Source organism: Sylvia atricapilla, chromosome 3 (assembly GCF_009819655.1).
Source record: "Sylvia atricapilla isolate bSylAtr1 chromosome 3, bSylAtr1.pri, whole genome shotgun sequence".
Lineage (NCBI taxonomy): Eukaryota > Metazoa > Chordata > Aves > Passeriformes > Sylviidae > Sylvia > Sylvia atricapilla.
Window position 1 is genome coordinate 81,489,758 of NC_089142.1, and position 22,063 is coordinate 81,511,820.

At 44.5% G+C, this 22,063-nt stretch overlaps 1 protein-coding gene across 4 annotated transcripts; it reads right to left on the bottom strand.

Annotated features, from left to right (window-relative positions):
• Positions 1 to 12,767: 12,767 nt before the first annotated feature.
• Positions 12,768 to 20,248, bottom strand: ZBTB18 (zinc finger and BTB domain containing 18). Of its 4 annotated transcripts, XM_066315966.1 has the most exons (4): positions 19,947 to 20,248; positions 18,536 to 18,619; positions 15,725 to 16,412; positions 15,450 to 15,612 (listed from the first exon to the last, which is right to left on the bottom strand). In XM_066315966.1, exons 2-4 carry the CDS (start codon positions 18,546 to 18,548, stop codon positions 15,582 to 15,584), a joined length of 732 nt encoding a protein of 243 aa, XP_066172063.1. In that variant the 5' UTR covers positions 18,549 to 18,619; positions 19,947 to 20,248; the 3' UTR covers positions 15,450 to 15,581. The 4 variants fall into 4 exon arrangements, with proteins under 4 accessions (XP_066172060.1, XP_066172062.1, XP_066172061.1 ...); XM_066315963.1 differs by having other exon boundaries at positions 12,768 to 16,412; positions 19,947 to 20,243; XM_066315965.1 differs by lacking the exon at positions 18,536 to 18,619 and having other exon boundaries at positions 12,768 to 16,412; positions 19,947 to 20,243.
• Between the last annotated feature and the right edge of the window lie 1,815 nt (positions 20,249 to 22,063).

The following is a 22,063-nucleotide window of genomic DNA, read 5'->3' on the forward strand; positions in this document are numbered from 1 at the left end:
TAAAGAAAAAGAATTCTCTATTAGCTGAAATAAATTGCTTTCACTTTTACTGGCCGCAGATTGATACAGTCACTGGCTTAGGTTCATCTTTATGTTCAGGCAGCTGATTTGTATGGTATTGAAAGGTTTTGATCTCTTTTCTTGGGAGGGCTGATCATTGAGCTCCAACACAAAGCTCTGGTTCAACACCATCCCTTTACTGTTTTTAAACAGAGCTAGGACTAGAGATGGGACGGTTCAGTGCTCGGGACACCGAGAGGCAACGCAAGGGACTGTGCTGCAATCTCTTTTCTGGCACTGGCTTCCCACAAGGCTTGGAATGATCACTTGATCTCTTTGGCTCTGAGTGCCCCAGCAAGGGCTCGCCAGCACAGTTCCACCACCCAAGCACAGTTACAGCCCACTGCAGCAGGTGACGGCTTTTTCTCGGACATCCTTAAAAAAACCCTGCTCCCCGAGTGTAGTGATCTAACCGAAGGGAGGAATGGTCTATCCCTCTAAATGCAGCCCCCATTATGCTGCGATCAGCAGAGGTACCGTGACAAGGGACACAAACTATTTCAAACCTTTTCCACTGCTGTGGCTTGCCAGGTTTGCATGGAGAAGTTTTGCTGGTGTAGCCTGGGCCAATGCATCTCCGAACCTTATGTACGGGGGACAATAGGCAATCCAGGCCTCACAGACTATTTAAGAATAAACTCCAGACTGTGAGCTGCTCAGACATCTTGGTTGTCGACTGCATATAGGTGCCATCCTAAAACTGTGAAACTGAATACCCTTAATTTAAAAATTCATGCCCAGATCTGTGCTTTGCCCTTCATCCTTGCATTTACAGAAGGCTAAATTGAGATCCCAGATTTTACATCCAAACGCCGAAATGTTCACAATTCAGGCTCCTGCGAAGGCTTACAGACAAGCACATTTTAAAACTGCATCGTGTAAACTGTTTATGTGCTGAAAGAAAGCCAGGGATTTTGCTAATGACAAAGAAATTGTTCTCTCCTCTGATAGCTGAAAGAATTCCTCTAATGACAATAAACCCTCTCTTTTGCAAATTTGCTTTGGGTAGATGGCAAGATTAAAGAACAACCAGCCCAGCTATGATTTTTCAGATTGCATAAGTACCTTAAAAAGATGTTCATTATCTAAAGTGACGCCTCTTCCCTAATTGCAATGCCACTATTATGTGACATTATTATTTTTTTTCCCATACCCTCATAGACAGTAAAACCATTTTTTAGCCTCAGGAGCGAGCCTTGCTTGGAGAGGTAGTGCTTGCAAACGGAGATGGGGGCAGGTGTGGGTCCCCCCCGACGGCTGCCTGTGCTGTGCTGTGCTGCGAGGACCGCTCTGCTCCTGTCCTCACCTCACCCCGTCACATCCAATCTGCTGCCCCAAATCGCAAATGGGAATAAAAAGAAGTGCAAAACCCTCGACTGGGAGGCGGTTGCAGAAAAAGCTGAGGCTGACACTGAAAACCAACATCTCCGACAACTTGCACACACCAAGAAATATTTGTTTGTTTGCTTCGGCTCCCGCTCCTCCTGTTCATTCAGTCCCTGGTATCGTGCCAGGGCCTGGCCACATGTCCCATCCCGGTGGGATAGGGCACCCCGCCGGAGGGGAGCAGCCGTGGCTCCTGCTCGCCGGCAGCCAGGCGCTGCGATAGGTCACGGGCTGGGAAAAACTGGGAGCTTCGCCGTCACTGTGAGGAGCTGGGCGCAAGGGAGGCTGACAGCATCCCTACCCAGCCACCGTGGTAGGCAGGGGAGCAGCCTGCCTGCGCCGAGGCTTTTCTTCCTGTAGGGATAAAGGTGCAGACAAAGCGTCTTTCATGCCCGGGTGCATCAGGCGGGATTATTCCCGGGGCCAAAAGGGCACCCATCAAATCGCTGTGAGCAAGGTGGCTGCAGCACCCCAGGGCCGCTCCCATCTCCGCGGGGCAGTACACGGCACAGGCGAAGTTTGCACCGAGCCCCCCCGATAGTGTTTGTGCCTGCCCTTACCCGGGCTCCCGGCTGCCACCACCGTCAGCAAATCGGCTCTTTGGTGCCCCTCAACTCACCCACACTTGCAAGCGGCCCTCAGCGTACAAAAGGTCTCTGGAAAGAGACTGTAATCCCCTCCTGTCAGCTTTCAGAGAATCGGTGTTATTTGGGCAATAATTTATTAAGGTTTCTGTTTCTCTTTGGAATACCAAAGTGTAACATATGCATCCATATGTACACTTGAAATTGCTGGGAACTCTGTAAACCTTGTCATTTTAATCCTATTATATGGTTTATATTTAATTGGTTGCTAGTGAGGGATGAAAATTTCACAGATCTCCTAAAGGAATGAATATTGTTAATCAGCTCATTTAGCAAGGGAAAAGGATACACGTCCGCTCGCTAAACCAGCATTACACAGCGCCACACCGGTTCCAGTTACTGCAGGAGTCAGTTACCCCTCAAAAAAAAAGTTGAAAATTAATCCAAAGCTAAATCAGTGACATGATTATATTCCCATTACATTCCACTTAAATGCATATGTTTACAATATTCTTTAATAATAATAATTATTAAACATAGTAAAATACTTCCAAACTTGGCTCATGGCATCGTTGTACTTCTAGTGGAAAAAAAATTATCTGAAGCCCTGTCAATATGCCACTTCCTCCTCCCCCATCTTTTAACAGAAGCAGCCTCCAGTGAAATAATCCAAGCTGTGTTCAAGAAGTTGGCAAGTGGGTCCAATTAAATGTGGTTTTAGTGTATTCTGGCATTTGCATATCTAGTTTGCCAAGAAGTAATGTTTTAGAAAAAAAAAACCACACCATAAAAAAACCACACAAAAAACCCCTGCGTTGGTCCAGACATAGAGCGGATGGTGTGATGCATCAATGAACTTTGTCCCACGAATCACAGTGGTTTAAATGAATAAATATATAAATAATTTTTGTCTCATCTATTGCCCCTTTTTGGCTAACACGCTTTACAATAATCTGAATGTCCTGTAAAAGAAAACACACAGAGGGAATATTAGAAAATTAATGCAGCAGAAGAAAAACCAGCTTTAATATTTAGTGAATCATTAAAAAACTTAATTCACAATGACCTTTATTTAACGGAAATATTTAATGCCTTAGCAGAGCCGTTCTCCAGATAAACAGTGATTAAAAAAAGCAGTCCATCAAAACAGCGCCTGTTCTCCAGGATGCAGAACTGAGAAGTCAGTCACTGCTTGTGAGTGGTCGCTCACCGCTGCTGTGGGCGACACCTCGTTTTTGGTGCTCCTTGTCCTCCCATCACGAGAAAGACAGCAATCGCCTCCCTGACACCCCAGCCTCCCTTTTTCCCTCTGCCGGTGGGTTATGTGCAGACCCCTGGGCATGGGAGCTCTATGTCCCAGTGCCCCCAGGCCACCCCTTTGGCATCATTGTGGGATGCCGTAGAGGGGCCAGAGGTGCAATCCCTCACCTTATTCATCACTTCAACCCAGAGAAAAACCTCAGCAGAGGAAGGATATTTGGGAAACAAAACCCCCACCCCAAACTCCTCACAAACCCTAATTCTCTGCAAGGCTAAGCGCGAAATGATGTTTAATGTATACTGGCCATTCCTTCCACTCATTTATTCCATAGCCAGGACAACCTTGCTACAAAGCAAGGAGAGTTAATTAATAAAACGAGGCAGTGTGGGGTTATATGGAATCTTTAAAGCCTTTATCAGTTTGCCAGTCCATTAGCGGGGCTGCATTCTCCGCAAACTCCCTGCTCCAATATGTGCAGCAGAGCAGTTAATTTCTTTTGGACTCAGTCTATGGCACCAAGCTGCTTTTTTTTTTTTTTTCCATCTTTATCCAAACAAACTATTAAATAATCAACAAATAAGAATATTTAACCCAAAATAATGAGAGGAACGATCGCTCGCCTAAAAACTATAAATTAAAGCTATCCAGTCACAAAAGAAAGTTGAGTCATCCATTAAGCGACAAAGGAGAAGGAAAAAATAGATCTCACTCGGATGTTTTTGTGTCGTTGGTTGGCTCGCAAATGTGCCCAAGCCGAGGCCCCAGGAGGATGGACGGGTGGAGACTGAAATTGCTCCGAGACCATCATCAGGCAAGAGTTTCCAAAATATTAGAATATGCCCCAAAAAACAAGTAAACAAGAAGACCAGGGCTACTGTGTCCCTCACTCTGACCAAAGTGTAGGGTAGGACTTGTCGTTCAGAGCTGGCTGTGGAGGGGGAGCCTTCATCCAGGAGCAGCACATGGCCCAGAGAAATGCACTGTGCAGCTGTGATATGGCAAAGCCCAGCTGCACTGAGGGGTCAAGCCACCCTGCGCTGGTGCTGCAGCATCCTCACCCTTCACCAAAAGGCTGGGGAAGGGAATGATGAAGGGCCCTCCCTGTGTTGCTGCCGCCCCATGGGGCCAGGAGTGCTTCCCTCTCCTTCCCCATGAGGAGAGCCACAGGAGCCATAAGCATGCCACCAGCCTCTGTAGTGACTTGGCTGGCCTTGCTGACCTCACTGCCCTGTGCCTGAGCATGCAGCAGCACTTTCCAAGGGACTGCAATGGAAAGTAAACCCCAAATTTAGGAGCAAACTCCCTTCCCTGTTCCCTCCTTCTCCTCACCACCCCCTACCAGTCATGCACAAGAGCTGTGTTTAAAAATGGTGATGGGAGGGGGGATTTTGCAGTGATTTTCAACCCCCCAGCTGTATTTCTCAGAGTAGTTTTCTTGTGGATGCTGTGCTAACAAGATGCTTGACAGGCACCAGGCTGCGCGCTCACAGCCACGCTGCCGACTGCCGAAATTCACAGCCCGCTTCCACGCGGCACAAGGGAGAAAGCCTCCTTAGCGGCATGTACCCGGGATGGCAAAACGGTCTCCTGGGGAAAACGAGGCTGGGGAGGTGGAAAGGAAATGGGGCAGTTGCAGGAGTGTGCACATAACCTGGAAAAATGCTACAGCTGAAGTCATTAGCCCTTCCTTATTTTTCTAAATAAATAGCGTAGACACAAACCAGGGGTTGCAGCAAGTGCCCACTGAAGGCCAGCAAGTATCTCAAAAGGATCTGTGATGCAACAAACACTTCCATAATTAACTTAATTTCTGCCCAGAACCCAGGGATGAACTTTTATTTAACTATACTCCTCCAGAGGACTTGAAAATTGTTTTCTCTTAGCAACAAATAACTCTGGGAGAATGCGTTCAAATCGGATCTGCCGACAGCAGAAAGGCGCGGAGCCAAACCTAACATCAGGCATCAAACATGGTGCACAAAGGGGCTGGAGAGGTAGCACAGAAGATGTGATGAAAACACTCTGAAATATCAAACCCTGCATCCAGCCTCAGGAAAAACATGACTTTCACTGATGACTTTCATTCCCTGTTTTTTGGGTTTTTTTCATCCTTCTTCAATACGTTCAGTGGCTTTGAACTAGCCACATCATTTTACCATGCAGCACTGGCCATGGACTTCACACTCCCGGTGCCTCATTCAGCAGGAGAGTAGGAGAAAGCCAGGGACCTCTGCTCCAGGGATGGGGTCTTGCACTGCCCCAACAATGAGACTTCAAGCATGGGTTTCAAAACTGTGATTCTGACATCTGTAAAGTTATGAGGAGGAGATTTGCCTTTCTTTTTTTAAAAAAAAAAAAAAAAAAAAAAAAAAGCCTTTGAGATGAATTAAAAATATTTCATCCTCCAGGACTGCACCAGGAGTGAGGCTTCCAACCTTGCTGTGGTATATTGCTTCCTTCCTTAGAGCCAGAATAAAAAAAAAAAAAAAAAAAAGAGGGAAAGAACCTCATAATGCTTTTGTCCTTAATAAGAATCAAAGTGGTGTGGAAAACGGGCTTTATACCTCCCATTCCCATAGCCTGATTAATGTGCTCTGTCTTTCAACATGTGCTTTCCCTTAAACCTCATTTTTCTGTAATTTCCTTCATTCTTTTAACAATGTGCTTATCCCTCTTCTAAAAAAAAAAAAAAAAAAAAAAGCCATTCTTTACAGATGTTGCCTCTCTTCTCACCACACTCCAAAGCACAGCTTCATTCTCCTTCTTCTAAATAAAAGGAGATAAGATAGTTTCAAAAGGTGAGCATCAATATTGAATTTTAGCAATACATGGTAAACTGATGTCTTTGTAAATAATTTTTTCTGCCCCAGACATATTCCTACCCTATTCTGGAAGTACCAATAGCTACCCAAAGTAGCTGGGTATTTCCAAAAGTAAAATTTTACCTGCCATTAATGCAGGCAGTTTTGGACTGAAAGGATTTGGCTCAGCTATGAACAACTGTAGGACCTATCAAAGGCTCTTGATAAAAAAATAATAAAAAAAAAATCCTAAACCACTAAATGGTTGTGCTTTCATGTGGGGGAGCCCTGAATCTGAAGAGCATCAACCTAAAATAGAAGGCTAACATTAGGACGAGTGCTAGTCATCTACTCACTGTCTTGAAGGTGACTCATATGTAGCTCACGTCAGGTAGGTCCCAAATCTTAACACCTCCACTCGCCCTCAGGCTCACATTCCACGGAGAAGGGTTGAGAGACCAGATCCTTACATCTGTCATACTTCTTTTTAAATAGCATTGCAGTACAGCACCAGGTATCCAGCTCCAGATTATCCAGCAGCACTCCTAGTTCAGAGTACCCTTTAAAATCAGATTATACCATCAAGTACTCCTGAGAATTGCACATCCGTTGGCCCAGGGCAGGCAGGGAGCGCTCCCATCTCCGTTCTCTGCTGAGGAAGCGTGAGCACAGTTGTTTTAATGCCTTGTTTGAATCCACATTATCCGGCGTCTTCCCAGAAGCAACGCTTCAGGCACTTTCAATCCCTCTGGCAGAAGCGTGCCCACAAACCTGCTGGCGTTTGGGGATGAAGGCACCATTTGCCACAAGATGCTGACCCCTGGCCCTCTTGCTGGCGGGAGCAGGGAACCCTCTGGCTCGGCCCCACAAACGACCCCAGTGTCTGCCTCATGCCCTGACCCTCAGGCTGCAAGGTGGATACGGCTCTGCTGTATTTTCTCTGCTCGGCAGGAATCCCACCTTTTCTTTCACGCTGCAAACTTCATGTTATAGATTAGATAGAATAACAGAGCACATTAAAATTAGCAGTCCTAAATAAAAAATAAAAAAACTTGATCTACTCTCATTTTTAACTACTGGCTATGGGCATAAAAGGTTTCTTCACTGAGATTTTAAAATGCATGGGCTCCTTGATCCAAATTTAGCCTAAGAATAACAAATTTCCTGAGTGAAATGCTGCTATATACCATTTGTTTCCTCCCTTTTTAAAAAGCTTTGTTTTTGCATGACTTTTCCAATCATTATCGAAAAATAATTTATGTTTATTCCAATTAATGGGGCAAAACAGAACTTCGAGTTCATCTTATGCTCCAGGAGCCTTTTCTTTTAAGTATTGAGTAGCAGTCTTGAGAAAACCTTGGAAGTATGTTGCAATGAGTTATCCAACACTCGCAGAGGTATGTTGGTCTGTCTGTCAACAGGGAACCCAGTGTTCCTGGGTTCATTAAATTATATCCTCATAATTAATACAGAGATGTACAACTCTTTAGTTCTCAAAAAAATAAGAATTGCCTAGTTAGTCTCAGCTCGTTAAACCACAGATTTTTCTTAAAAGTCACACAGTCATTTGAAAATAATGAAATACTGCTATTTACAGTGTTTTCAAGCTGTCATGTATTTAAGCCTGAAAATAATCCATGAGCAGAAATCATATTCTGGATACATGGTGCCAGTCAAACTGCTTTAAAAAAGAGAGAACAAGCTATAGAAAATTAAGACCTGGTAGCTATAGCCTATGAAGACAGAATATGCTTCATTAAGATTTTAACTATATTTTATTTTTTATCTTGGTACAAATTTCCAAAATTATCTCAACATGAATCCTCACTAAGTGTGAATACATGGCAAATGTAGTTGAAAATAAATTATATCTTGTATGATAAACCTCTATCAGTTTCAAGGAGTTTTATTTATAGATAAAGTACATTTTTAAAATTGTAAAAAAAAAAAAAAATTGCAAAATGTATATTGGGATCACTTCCAAAAGTTTAAAAAAAGTAGCTTTAATGCTAAAATTGAAGACTATTTGACAAAAGCATAAAATACAGCATCGAGACTAGTTTTTATTTTCTTAATAGATATAAATAAGACTTAACCAAACTGTATTTCGGGAAGGTTGTGAAAGAAATATTTAAATCCCTATCTAGATTTACATCCAGATACAGCGTATACCATGCCGTGGAGCTGTTTTGAGACAGTTAAGCCTTTTAATATACCTCCTGTAGTACTGAGGCAGTAACATATTGCTTTACCAGTTAAATCCTTTCGGAAGTCATGATGTACATGTAACTTGCTCTTTAAATATTTTACTAATTTAAAGCTGGGTTTCATGTACTAGGTTGTTATGGCTGGGGATGTGCTGTGTAAATCCCTCTCTGGCATGTTCTGGACGTGGCATAAAAAAATCCTTCTTGGTGCTCAGATTAGCACTGATAAGTGCAGGAATCACAAGCAAGGTTGCACAAGACCACGTCGTATTGGCTGCTACGTATGAACACTAAACACGTCTTCTAAAGATCTTTAAGAAATTACTTAAGCTATGATTTTGATGCACACCTAAATAAAAATTAGCAAGTCATTTTTTACTACTTGCTCACATGCACACACATATGTTCATACAAAATATGCATTTTAAAGCACTGAGTTTAAGAACACTGCACATCAAAACGTCCTAAAAAATATTTACCTGCTGTATTTCACATTCAAACACTTCCTTGCTTCCTGCAATCCCTAAAATACCCAATCATGCAATAATTTCAGTTTGGAGGCTAGACTGCATACCTTTCTTCTTCTTTGCAGCCCCAGGCAAAATCTTGTAATGTCTCAAAAAGAAAAGAACATTTGGCCCCCTGCTAACAGCTGCGGTACAGGAGAGACATGAAGTCTGTCCTAGTGAGGGGACCGTTTTACACAGGATTGAGCACTTGTGTCCCCCTACCACAAATGGTTGATGTTAAGGAGTTATCAAGAATGAAAACTGTGTCCATTCTGCACGAAGACAACGGTGTATTAGTGGAGCGACTGTCTTCTAAGGAAAACAAGCCTGAAAGCAAGAAACTGGAATAAAGCAAAATGAACCTATGGATAATAAGCAGACAACTTAAATAAGTTCTGTTAGTTGGAAAAATTGACTGACCCAAGAAGGTCCCGTGTAAGAGAAATACTCCAGCTCAAACATGGATTATTTTTGAAAACAAGAAATATATCTGGGTTTTGTTTTTTTGCAAACATGTCTGTTACTGGAAACCTCCGCAGCATTTGCCATCCCTGCCAGAGTTCAAGCCTGTAGCACCTTTGGCTTTCCTGCTGCCTGGCTGTGCAGAAGGCTCACCCCTCTCCTGCTCTGGCAGCGCTGGGTAAGCTGCAGATTATTTGTACCGAGAGCATTTCAGTTTGACAACTGGTTGAAAGGTATACTTCCTTTTTTGCCTATGAGAACAAAATGTATAACCTTTCCAAAAAGGACCATTTCTCTTTGGTAAGACCCATTCACAGGTTTAGCTGAATTTTATCACACTAGCAAGAGCTGCTGACTGTAGACTTCAGGAAGCAGGACTCTTCTTCTGTCTTTCCACATTTGCCAGCAGAAGGGAACCTTTCCATTTTCAGTTCAAAAACGCTCATACAAATAAAGGACCAACTCCTTTCTTGCCATCTAGAAATTGCTTTTTACTACTGAAATCACTACATTTAATGACACGATAAAAATCAGAATGAAGAGTTACAAAATTTTCACAGATCTCCTGAAGTAGAATGTTTTGGAAGAGCCCAAAAGATTTGTGCATATTTTTTTTTTCCTCTCTTTAAAAATATAATACAATTCTGTTAAAATTCACATTTACTGTGCCAGTAGGAAAATCTTAATGCTTTGGTTAGGTTTCTTTAATGAAAGCCCATAATCTGGATATATTACAGTTTGGAAATCACATAGACAAAGTGTAAGTTTGAGAACCTGGCTACATAGAATTATAAGACAACATTTTATCATCAGTTTTCTAATTTGGGGGTATTTTTTGCAGGATTGAAATGTGTTTCACCTTCATTCTGAAGGAATTTGCATTGCTTCAAAGTTAGTGGAGGGAGCAGGTAGAAATTTTCTCCCCTTCCAAGTTTGCCTCGGCTACAAATTGCTGCAGCATCGCTGATCATAAAACAGGGCGCTCAGGGTTTCATTTTTGAGTAGGCTGGAAAAACATATTTTTGAAGTTGCTTATTAGGAATTAATTAAAAAGTTAGAGAATTTGATTATTGCAGATTCAGCTGGGAGAGGCGAGAGGCAGTCAGTTCACCACCAACAGATCACTTATTCCATTATCTGTAGAAGGAAAACAGAGTTACGCTGTCGCAGGGAGAGAGAACAGCAGCACCCTGTCCGAGCAGGTGAGCCAGCACGGGGCAAAAGGGAATCTGCAACTTTACAAATTAATTTTAAAATTTTATTGAGGCTTTCAAAAAGGCAATGCAAGTTTTGAGGGAATATGCTGACTTCATTTAGGGTCAACAAAAGTACATGCAATTGTTTGGTGCTCATTTTTACCCCAAGGCAGGAGAGCAGGAAAAACAATGAGGAGCCTTTCCCTTCCTTGGCCAGAAAGTTTTAAATTCCTACCAAATTTTTCAAATTGCACCTAATACACACAGACCACAGTAAGCAGATGGTCTGTAGAATGCTGTGCCTGGTTCAAAAGTCTTTGTCCCACCAAACCCCTAAGCTTCAGTTTAGAGAAAACACTCGTAACTAAAATCATATTAAGCTGTTATAGGCAAGTGATTAAAAAAATAGCCAAATTATATATTTAGTATTTTCCCTGTGAGTTTGTCTTGAAGCACTCACAGTTAAAAAGTGATGACTATCACCGGTCAGAGAAAGTTGTCTGAACCCGTGAAGTTTAGAGCGCAGATTCCATTCCCGCGCCTTGCCTTCAACCATCATGGCAACACGAACGGTGAGGATTTTGCTACCACAATATCTTCAAGTCAAATAAAATGCTTACTCATGCAGTATTATCTAGGGAATATATTAAAAAAAAAAGAAAAAAAAAAAAAAGGAAGAAACCTAAATAGCTGTAGCATTTTTTGTCTAAGTCAGTACATTAAATGTTGTGGAGAGAAGCAACATACGGGGGGTATGTTTCATCTTTTCATTGAAGAAACACTTTGACGGCCACAAGTGTGTGCTGCACACGTACAAACCATCTCTAGATAAACCACAAAGTAAAAAGAATATTTTCAATTATTTTGTCACTAGCAGCTAAGTTTTGCTTTCTGTTTTCCAAGTTTTGTTTTCTATTCCCTTCTGAACAAGGACTCTTTCTAAGTCTAGTTTTATTTGGGAATACAATCCTTGAAAATCTTAATGTTGGAGAACAAATGGTGAATCTGCCTGGAGCCACAGCCAAAGCTCATCAGCTGCACAGATTTCAGCACTGCAATATTAGCCGTCTTTCAGTCTTGACGATACTTAAAACCATCTTAACTACACATAATATTCTACCGTATGAAAGCGTACAGAAGAGGTCTGCTGCTAGAAAATAGAGAACTCTATGCGACCGGACCGGAGATGCTGACAGAAGGAAATGTTTTCAAAATATCTCTAATAACACAAAAACCTCACACTGCAAACAGAGCAAATGATGATCAAAAATTGTCATAAAGAATAAAACAGTGCAAAAAATCATTTTGGCTACATACAAAATACCGCCGATGTAGGAAGATAAGCAGAATAGCTTAGGCACCGAGATTCACTTGGTCACTGCACAACCAGAGTTGTACCTAGGCAGATGATAAGTGTAATGAAATGCTTAAATTAAGGTATTTCCTCCCCATCAAATTGGCCCTGCTGTCTCTGTTCCAGCCTTCTAATTTAGCTCTACTTTTGTATTCCCATTGGGCTCCACAGTGCTGGTTTCATTCCTAGGATAGAGCAGCCTCAGACAAGCATTCTGGGTATATCCTGCAACAAGCATATAAACCAGGTCTTTTTCAAAGGTTTAGCTAAGCCTTTTTCTTTTTCTCTCTCTCTTTTTTTTTTTTTTTTTTTTTTTTTTTTTTTTTTTTTTTTTTTTTTTTGAGAAACATTTAGTCTGTAAGAGAAATACCCAAAAGATTTAGAATTATTTCAATTTTCCTCTGTAGTCCAGACAGCTTTGATGTGTTACCAGTAGTTTGGACATTTTGACTGCCTACTATAACACTGACAGCCAGTCAGTACCTGGCCAATGCTTCAGATTAAGTTGTTGCCTTCTGCTCTACTGTTCTCATAGAGACTGATATATCAAGAGAGTAAGCCCAAGAGAGCTCCTTGGAGTGCCTAAGTCTACAAAGGGAATTGTGTGCCTGCACAGATATTTGCATGGCAGCAAAATTTCTGGAATTCAATAGATTGCTTCTGTAAAAGTCTTTGGGGAAGTAAAAAAATAATAATTATTAAAAAATACCTCTACAGAATGATGGAGAGCTACACACAGAGAAATGCTTTCAAAACACAAGCATTTAATTTTTTAAAATGTTAAGTGAGATGTAAATATGTATGGTAGCAACAAAGTGCCCAAAAGCATACTGAAAACATATTCCATACACAGTTAGCAATAGAAGTCTGTACAAAAGTAATAAAGTTACACAATATAAAAAATACTCCATAACTATAATTTAAAAGAGGGAAAAAAGACAAGGGAATTGATTTCTCAGTTCATATAATTTATTGCAGTTAGCACACAGTTTAAAAATTCACCAACACACCAATAGTACAAAACTAAACAGCATTATAAGTTATTCCCTCCTCAGGAAAATAAAACATACTATGATTGTCAAAGCTAGATGTCAGTCTAAGTTTTAGAACAAAAGAAGAATGTGAAACTAAGGAAAGGAAAAAAGCAATCACTCACGAGGACCACAAAAAAATCCAAGAGAAAGTCCATTTTCCTCAGACACTGATTGTCTTTTCTAACTTAAGAAAAGAATGTAGTTTTAAACCTAGAAACTATTCAAGTAACTAAAGATAACGCTCCAAGGCCATTTTCACAGCTTTTTTTTTTTTTGTTTTAAATGCCATTACAGCCAAATTAACACACATTTGACCAAATATTTCCAAAACAGTCCAGCAATACACAATGGAGTTTTCCATTCAGTATCTTAAGCACAAAAATAGGCTATGTTTACAGTAGTTAAGGCGATCAAATTTTAAACAAAAGCAGAGGAAAAAAAAAAGGAAAAAAAAAAAAAAAGGAAAAAACAGCAAACGTTTTCCATGCTACTCCCATAGACCTTATTTGTAAGTGCAAGACAGGAAAACAAACACTGTGCAAAATGCTTTTGACCTGCGTGTTGGTCATTAAAACCACACGTCAGGCTGCAGTCTCTGCTGCTTGGATACGCATAGTCCTTCCCCGGCCCCCCTGGCCCCCCCTGTCACTCAGGCCTGCCCAGGCCTTTCAGCCCGGGGCTTTTTTTGCTTTTTTTTTTTTCAGTCCACAGCCTCTTTTCAACGGGGGAAAAGAAAAAAAAAGAACGACCTATTGTGGTGGAGTGGTGCAGCAGGAATCCTACAAATGCTCATCTGGGGAAATGGACGCACCTCAGTTGGAGCTGGCGTGGGGTCTGTGCAATTAGAAGGGGTCTGGGGTTAGTAAATGCACACCGCACATGCAAATCTCAAAGCCTGGTTGTAAACATTCAATTTTTTTCTCCTTGTTAACGTAGCTAAATCGGCAACTCGTAGCTTAAGTTCTTCTCAACTCAAAGACAGTGGGAAAGTAAATTTAAATTAGATAAAATAAAAACAGTGCATTTCTCATCTTCATAACACTGGCATTTTCAACGGTGTCAGGTTTTTTTCCTAAGGAAATTAAATAATTTTCAACTCACTCGTTAAAGTTATACAATGCAAACAAAGACAAAAATATACTGAAAATCATGCATTTCTGTAGCGTTAATATTTACTTTTCAAGACTCAACTAAGAGCATCAACACAACCTGCCAAGTTCTTTGATACCTCCCCCCGGCCCATGTAATCAATTACAGTATACAATAACAGTAATTCACATTTTTTAAACACACAGTTCATCACTGCTGAAGCTGCAATATCCTTTTTCATCCCAAGCAAACCTTCACGTAAGACAGAGTCCCAGTGATCCCAGTGTACTCTCAGGGTTTTTGTTTTATGTTTTTGTGTTGGTTTTTTTGTGGTTTTTTTTCCAGTGGGAACTGTCAGAAATCCAGAAGTTGCCATAATAAGTTTTAAGTCAACCGCTTGTTTAAAAATAGATAATCCAGCATTTCAGAAATTTTCCATTTGGGTCTAAAAGCATTCAGGTTTCCAACAGCTAGAAAGGACTCATGCAATTATAGAAATGTAAAGGAACTGATAAAATTGGGAGAGGATTTCTACATTCAGATTTTAAGAGGGAAAAAAAGATCAAGAGTTTAAAAGAACGAAGTGTTTTGGGGAGAATAAAGCCACGTCCAAATTTTTTTTTGAATTGGAGATTCCTTAGAAGTAAAGTATCCGCTGGCTTCTATTCCGAAAAGGGGGAAAAATACGCTCCGCAATTAGTTACTTTGTCGGATTACCTCTACAGTTCATTTTTATTGGAGTGCTAAATTAGTGAAATATTCATGCTGCCTTAAAGTGCAAAAACAAGCTAATAGCCAAACTTTCAGTTCAAGGAAACAAGATTGCTTTTAGACTGTACCACAACTATATAGATTTATATATATATTATTTATATATATAAAAATTTTATTTCCAAAGTTCTTGTGAGCTATCTTCTAAGGTCCAGTCTCTGACAGTAGGTAAGCTCAGTGCTTCGCTTTTGACAGACAATGAGTTCACCAACTCACAGTGAAACTTCCGAATGTGTCTGTAAAGGTCTCCGGACTGTGTGAACCTGCGTTCACACCACTTACAAGCATGAGGCTTCTCCCGCGTGTGAACCACTGCGTGGCGGCTCAGGTTGTGGGAGTACTGGAAGCTCTTCCCACACTGGGTGCAAGTGTAGGGCTTTTCACCTGAATGAGTCCTCTCATGACGTTTCAAGGTGTACATGCAAGAAAAAGTCTTACCACACAACGAGCAGGTCGGGACATTGACATCAGTAGCAGGCTTGCTGCGGATCCCGTCCTGCTCTCGAAAGTGCGTGCTTAAATGAATTTGCAGGATGTGGGGGCTAGGAAAGACCTTGTTGCAGAGAGGACACATGAAAATTTGGCCAGCGGGGCTAAGTATGTTTGACACGTAAGGGAGCAAGCTGCTGTCCATGTTTCCTTCCACCTGGACTCGCTCATTCTCTGGAGTTATCATTTCATCATCGCTTGCCTTGTCCTCTCTATCTAGCTCCCTCAAGACCGAATCTTCCCTCATCGGAGCCAGGTGGGCCGGCTCATACTGTACCCTGTTATTAGTGCTCACACTTTCTTTCACAGTGCTATGTTCCATATCATAGTCATTAGTGCCAACATCGCTCTCATCACAGGAAGCCTCTTTCTCCACCTTCACCTGAACCAGGCTGTTTCTAAGCATGTCCTGCGAAGAGAAATAAGAACTGTTCAAATTTTCAACTCCTGAAAGGCTGGACTTGACAGACAGGTCCAGCACGCAGTCAACATCTGCTGAATCCCTCACGGAGGTGACAGACCTCTGGGACAAAGACTCTGTTGAGCTGCAGGGGCTGGCTACTGTTTTTCCAGCTGCTGCTGTGTGCGTCTCTGCCTCTCCGCCAGTCTGGGGAATGCCTGCTGAGTCTGAGGGCAATCTCATCCACATGTTCCCAGGCTCAGCCGCCAAGTCCCTTTTGCTAGGCAGGATGTTCAATTTTTCATCTTCTCCGTCATCTTCATCGCTGGGCAAGTCTCCTGGCATGTGGCTGCTGCCGTCGGAGAGGCTCTCCACTTTGTCTGAACAACTTGAGGCGTCTTCCTCCTTTTTTGTACTGTCTGCCTCCGTGGTTGCTTTCTCTTTCAGCTTCTTTTTGCAGACTTTGACAATGTCATACATGTGGAGATAACTGGCAGCTGCTAGCACGTCTTCAATGGGCAAGTCTTTGAACTGGAGCTTTCCTTCGTACATGAATTCAAGCAGGAGAGCGAAAGCTGGGGCTGTAACAATGTCGCTGTTCAGATGAACAATGTCCCTTTTGTCCAGCTGGTCCTTGTAAAAGAGGTGGAAATACATGCTGCATGAAGCCAGTACAGCTCTGTGCGCTCGGAACTGGGCATCTCCTACCAGAACAGTGCAATCACAAAGAAAACCCTGATGTCTCTGCTCACTCAGACACTGTAGCAAATGTCTACTGTGGTCAGGAAACTCCATACTGTCTTCATAACCTATAAGCAACAAAATTTTTAAAAATTAAATGTAGGTCAGAATCACAGAACTTATAAATCCAAGTAATTCCACTCTAAAAACCTGGTATTCATATTGCCGCAATTCTGGTACTGACACCACGCAAAGATTATTTAACACAAATGTACAATGGCAACTCTTTCCCCGGCTGACCACTACAGTTATGATTTCCTTTCTGTGGTAAATAAGCTGGGCTAGTGAGCGCACAGGTACATCTGCAATTTTTTTGAAGTATCACTGCTGTTCATAAAATCTGTTCAACAGTTTGGGTTTTTTTTTTTTAGAGAACTTCCTCCAGATTGAGTCCCTAGGAGGGCAGAATTCCCCCCCACTAAAAAAAAAAAAAAAAAAAAAAAAAATATTTTTAAACACAAAGTTTGAGAGATCACAGAAGCGGCACAAAAAATATACCAGATCATCTACCTTCTTTTTAAAGTCAAACTGTAGTAAGAGGGGAGGTTCTCTCATGAAGAAATGTTAAAATACCCAAATCTGATGGTCTAACATTCATAAACTACAAAAATTATTTACATGTGTCAATTTATATCAACAGGAAAAATGGACATTTTTACAAAATTAGTTCACGTGGTTTTCTTCTTGTAGTAAGTACAGGGTTTTTTAAGGTTTTAAACCTTTGCTATACTGTACAATAGAACATGAACATTTTTTTGCCAACATGCAGAATATACAAAAGAAAGCCAACAACCAAAACGCCAACAAGCACCACTTCCCCAGTGCAGGAGGACAGAAATTTCCCTCCCCTCCCACACCAGGCAGAGTTTGCAGTACTAAGCTTAAAAAAAAAAAAAAAAAAAAAAAAAAAGAAGTCATTCAACCATTCAACGTGAGCGTGTGTCCACGTTTAACAAGAGTATCCCAAGTACTGTTCTTACCCAAGTGTTTATTTGCCTTCCTCGATGACAAAGACAAAATAAACTTAAAAAAAGAAGATGTCAAAAATCAAGTGGAAAGTAAAATCTTTAAAAAATCTGTATTAATCTATTCTTCTGTGATTGATAGCAACTGTTTCCCAAACCATCTAAGCAGATCGTGATTCTCCAGGCTGGCAGATATTATTGAAAAACCCTCATCCCTCGCAAACCAAGATGTACTAAAACTTACAACACAACCCCTACTATATTCTGTAAAATACCATTGCTAGAGTAAAGCATGAAGATTTACAATACAATCACTTTAAGTGCCCCACAGCCAACATCAATCCTAATCCTTAAGAGGGCTAAAAATAAAGATTGGAGGGCAGCTCACAAGGTAGCTGTGATCAAATTAGGAGGCTGAAAGGACAGAGAGGGACGAAGAAGGAAGCTTATAAACATCTGATCCAGCTGACTGTGGCCATATGGCAGCTGCTGCCCAGATAAAGAGATTAAGAATAGAGGAGTGCGATTACAGCTGTCTGGCCAATTCAGGCAGCTCAAATCTACAAGTTCTAAATTAGTCGCAAATACAAAAACTCCTTCAAATAATTATTGTTACACTAAATAAAAGATTTCAAATGCTACATGCAAGGAAGAAAAGAGGAAACCAGTCAAGCCATTCTCCCAGGTACAAAAGTTTTTAAACACATAACTGATTTCTATCTTTCAGAAGCACTACAGCTGTATGCTACTACATTTCTGAGCTGCTGGATATTTAACCATGTAACGAAAGACTTCCCCACAAACACATTTTAGCCATGAAGGTTCTTTTGTAAAAAACGAACACTCTTGTATATTTCACTAAAACCCCTGTAAAGTAATTTAAAAGATGCAAGACGAAAACATAAAGCAAAACTCTCTTTAGGCTTGCCACTAAATCCACTGCAGTTTTGGTCTCAGAAATTAAGGATGAACTTGCTTTCTCCTTCTTCCAAACCAAGACATTCCCACAATATGCATTAAAGTTAATGCTAACAATGTGCCCAAGAACTGATACTCTCCAACTGTAGCCCAAGCCTTTTGACTAAGTCCACTTATCTATTTAATAGTCAATTTCATATATTACCTCTAAACTTGGTTAGAAAAGTAATGTGATTTTTTTTTCTAAAATTCAATAAACAACACACCAAAACAGAAATATGCTGTATCTAATCTATTGCTACTCCTACCTTTAGTACACATAAACCTGATTAAGTCCTTTCCTCTGAGTCTTGCTGGCTCCAGGTCTGTTAGATCGGTGGAAAAAAAGCAGACTAGGAGAGACAGATGCAAAGTGGAGATGATGTTAGAGAGGAATGAGATACCTTCTCCACACACAGATCTGCACACACTAACTCCCTGTCTGTGTGTTAGAATAAAAGGCTGAGGGATGGCAGGCTGTCAGCTGCTCTGACATCATGTTCAGATGGAAATGCTACCTCCAGCTGTGCTCCTTTTAATGCCATATGCTACTCCTCTACACTCCTGCCACCAGCTTTTTCTTAGGAGAACTTTTCTCTTCTGTTAGTATAAACAAAATACTTCAAAGTCTCTTTTTTTCAAACTTTCTAACAGGGAGGAAAAAAAAAAAAAAAAAAAAAAGAAAATCCTAAACATATGGGGCTCTACTGTATGTGCTGCATAGCAACACTTCTGCCTTAACTTGGAGGACCACTTCATGTGCTGACAGCTTACCCCAGCCACGGGGTTACCCCAGAAAGCCACACCGGCTCCGTTTTACTGAGCCCAGGGGTTCACTTAAAAGCAGAGATTAACCGGACCTATTTACCACCTCACAACTCCCCGCTCCGCCGCCGGTCCTTTCAGTTCCAGCGTTTAAGGCAGCGCAAGTGACACCGAGCACCAACTCCGGCTCCTTCCGAGCCGCGGAGCAGCTCCCCTGGCCGGGGCACCACTGCGAGCGCTCGGCTCGGCTCCTACACCCCGCTCCTTCCCGGCGGGGGCTGGAGCTGCCCGACTATTTGACCGCGGCGGCCCCGGGACGCGGGTCCCGGCCCCGCAGGCTCCGAGCGGCCCCCCCGCCCCGGCGGGAGCCCCGAGCCGCGCCGGCCCCCCCGGTGACACTCACGCGTGTACCCGGCGGGGCGGGTCACCTGCCCGCGGCCGGGCGGGGACAGCCCGCCGCCCCCCGGGACGGGACAGGACGGGCGGGGAGGCGGCGGCGGCGCGCAGCAAGTTCCCGGCGGGCCCGGCCCCGCCATCCCCGCCAGGCGGCGGCAACTTTTGGCCGGGGCTGTGTGTGTCCCCCCCCCCCGGCCCGACACTCCCGTCCGGGGCCCCGGTCCCGCGGGCAGCGCCGCCCCCGCCCGGGCCGTGGCCGGCCGCGCCGGCAGCCGCCCCGCGGGGAAGGAAGCAGCTGCCCGGCGCGCAGGAAAAGCCGCCCCCGGGTCACGGCGGCAACAAAAGAAAACTAACCGGGAGCGTCGCCGGGGCGGCCGGTCCCGCCGCCCGGGGAGCGCTGCCCCCGCCCCTCCGCCCACCCCCAGCCGGACCCGCCGCCAACTCCGCCCGCCCCGCGGGGCCGCGGCGGCCCCGGCCCCGGCGCGGCGGGTGTGTGGGGATGGGGGCAGCGGGACTCACACTGCGCGGCGGCCCGAAGTCCCCGCGCTCCCGCCGCCGCCCGCCGGCTCCTCTTCGCTCACTTGCCGCTCCGGGATCGCGCCTCGCCCCCCGCCCGCCCCCCGCGCCCGCTGGCCGCCGCCCCCCCCGGGCTCCCCCCTGCCGGCGGCTGAGGAGCGAGCGGGGCAGCCGGCGGAGCGAAGCGGGCCCCGCGCTCAGCGGCTCCCCATGGCACCGGCGGGGCGCGGGGGCGGGCGGGGGCCGGGGGCGGGCGGGGGCGCGGGGCGCTCGCGCGGCGGCGGCGGCACAGCCGGGCCCGGCTGCGGCAGACAGATGTTCGCCCCCTCCCTCCCCGCTCCCCACTTCGGACTCCGCTCCCTGACTGACAGCGCGGCCCGCCCGCGCCGCCGCCGCCGCCAACCGCCGCGGCGCCCCGCCGCTGACTGACGGGCCGCGGCGGTCGCCGATTGGAGGACGGCGGCCCGGGAAGGCCGGCGGCGCCGCCAATCGCGGCGAGCGGACGGGCAGAGGGGGCGTGACCCGGCGGGGAGCCGAGGCGGAAGGAGGCGGGGCCGCGCGGGGCCCGGGGCGGGGCGAGCGGCGCGGGGCGGGGCGGGCGGCGCGGGGCGGTGGCGGCGGCGCGGTGCATGGCGGGACGGCGGCAGGTGCGGCGCGGCCCAGGCGGCGTCGGCGGGAGCGGCGCGAGTTGTGCCTGGACGCGCTCCTGCGTCTTGGTGTGCTCCTGCCGCCTCGTCCGGCCCCCTGGGCACTGCTGGGCTGCTGCCGGGCCGGGCGGCGTGGAGAGCGTGCCATAAAGGGCTGAGAGCATGCAGTCGTTAGGGGCCAGAGCGTTGTCATCATATGGTTATGTGTGCGCTGAGTATGTATATATGTACAGTGTTGTCTCAAGACCCAAGAGGCATAATCTGCCCCTGCTAAGAACACAGATTCGACTAAAATAAGGAAACTTTTTGCTGAACTTCACCAAGGGATCCGTATCTAAGGGAAACTTCAAGTTGCTGATGCTTGGTAACTTCGCAAAAGTTGAATGCAGGAACATCTGGATTAGCATAAATCACAAGGATGCTAATGGATGCTGCTGCAAGATGTACAAAAATAGAGTAGTTCTGCCCTGCCACGTTTATGATTGGATAATTAGAATTAAGCACCAGTGGGTAATTAGGTGAATCATATCATACCATTGTGTAAAACTCCTAAAGCGAAATCTCAGGGGTGTGCCCAGTTTGGCTGGGGCATTTTAGATGCAAGAATAAATATTTATGTTTGTGGTTTTGCGGTTTGTGTCCTAGCCTCTCTCCTTGATTGGCATCAGCCAGCTGTGAATTCCTAACGAGCGCAAGTGCTTTGCCTTGTCTCTTCCAAGGAAGCGCTCTGCCCTGAGCTTCCACCTCAAGCCTTGAATTACTTGCGGGTAATTTTTGTGTTTCCCGCCGTGCGGGGCGGACTCGGGAGCAGTGCCAGCAGCGTGGGCGGCGTTCGGGGTGTGCGTGCCCCAGGTGTGCGCGCTGCCGGGCGGCGCCGGCCGCTGCTGCCTGAGGGGAGCGAGAGCTCCGGGGCTCCTCACGGCCCGCGGGCGGATTGAGGTCAGCGGCTTTGGAGAACGCCACGGCTTAATGGCGGGTTAGGATAGGGCAGTGGAGGCCAGGTTTGAAGGGCTAAAGGTCTTCCTTAGCAAAGGGCTAATCCGAGGGGATTTGGTATTTCCCCACCTCCCCTTTGGTTTCAGGTGAAGAGGTAATACAGGGGAGTGTTTTAAAGAAAACAGGATCACCGAGAGAGACTCGGAGTTTAAAGAGAAAGAACTCAGTTATGTATTAATTACCAAAATTGATTGAGCAAATATAAAAGCTGAAACCCATGTACTTCGTCTCTTCGGTAATATGAAACTGTTGTAAAGAAACAGACTGAATTCTTGCTGTGCCTAATTGCTTTGACAGCGCTGCTATGTATATAAGACAGCAGCTAGCACCTAGGTGTCCATATGCTTCAAGTATTACATACATATATGAAAATATATATGTATGTACGAAAGAAAACACTTTTCACTCCATCCCTCTGTGAACTAATTGCTTGCACTAGGTGTGGAATTTTTTTAAAATTTTTCACTTTCAGTCCAA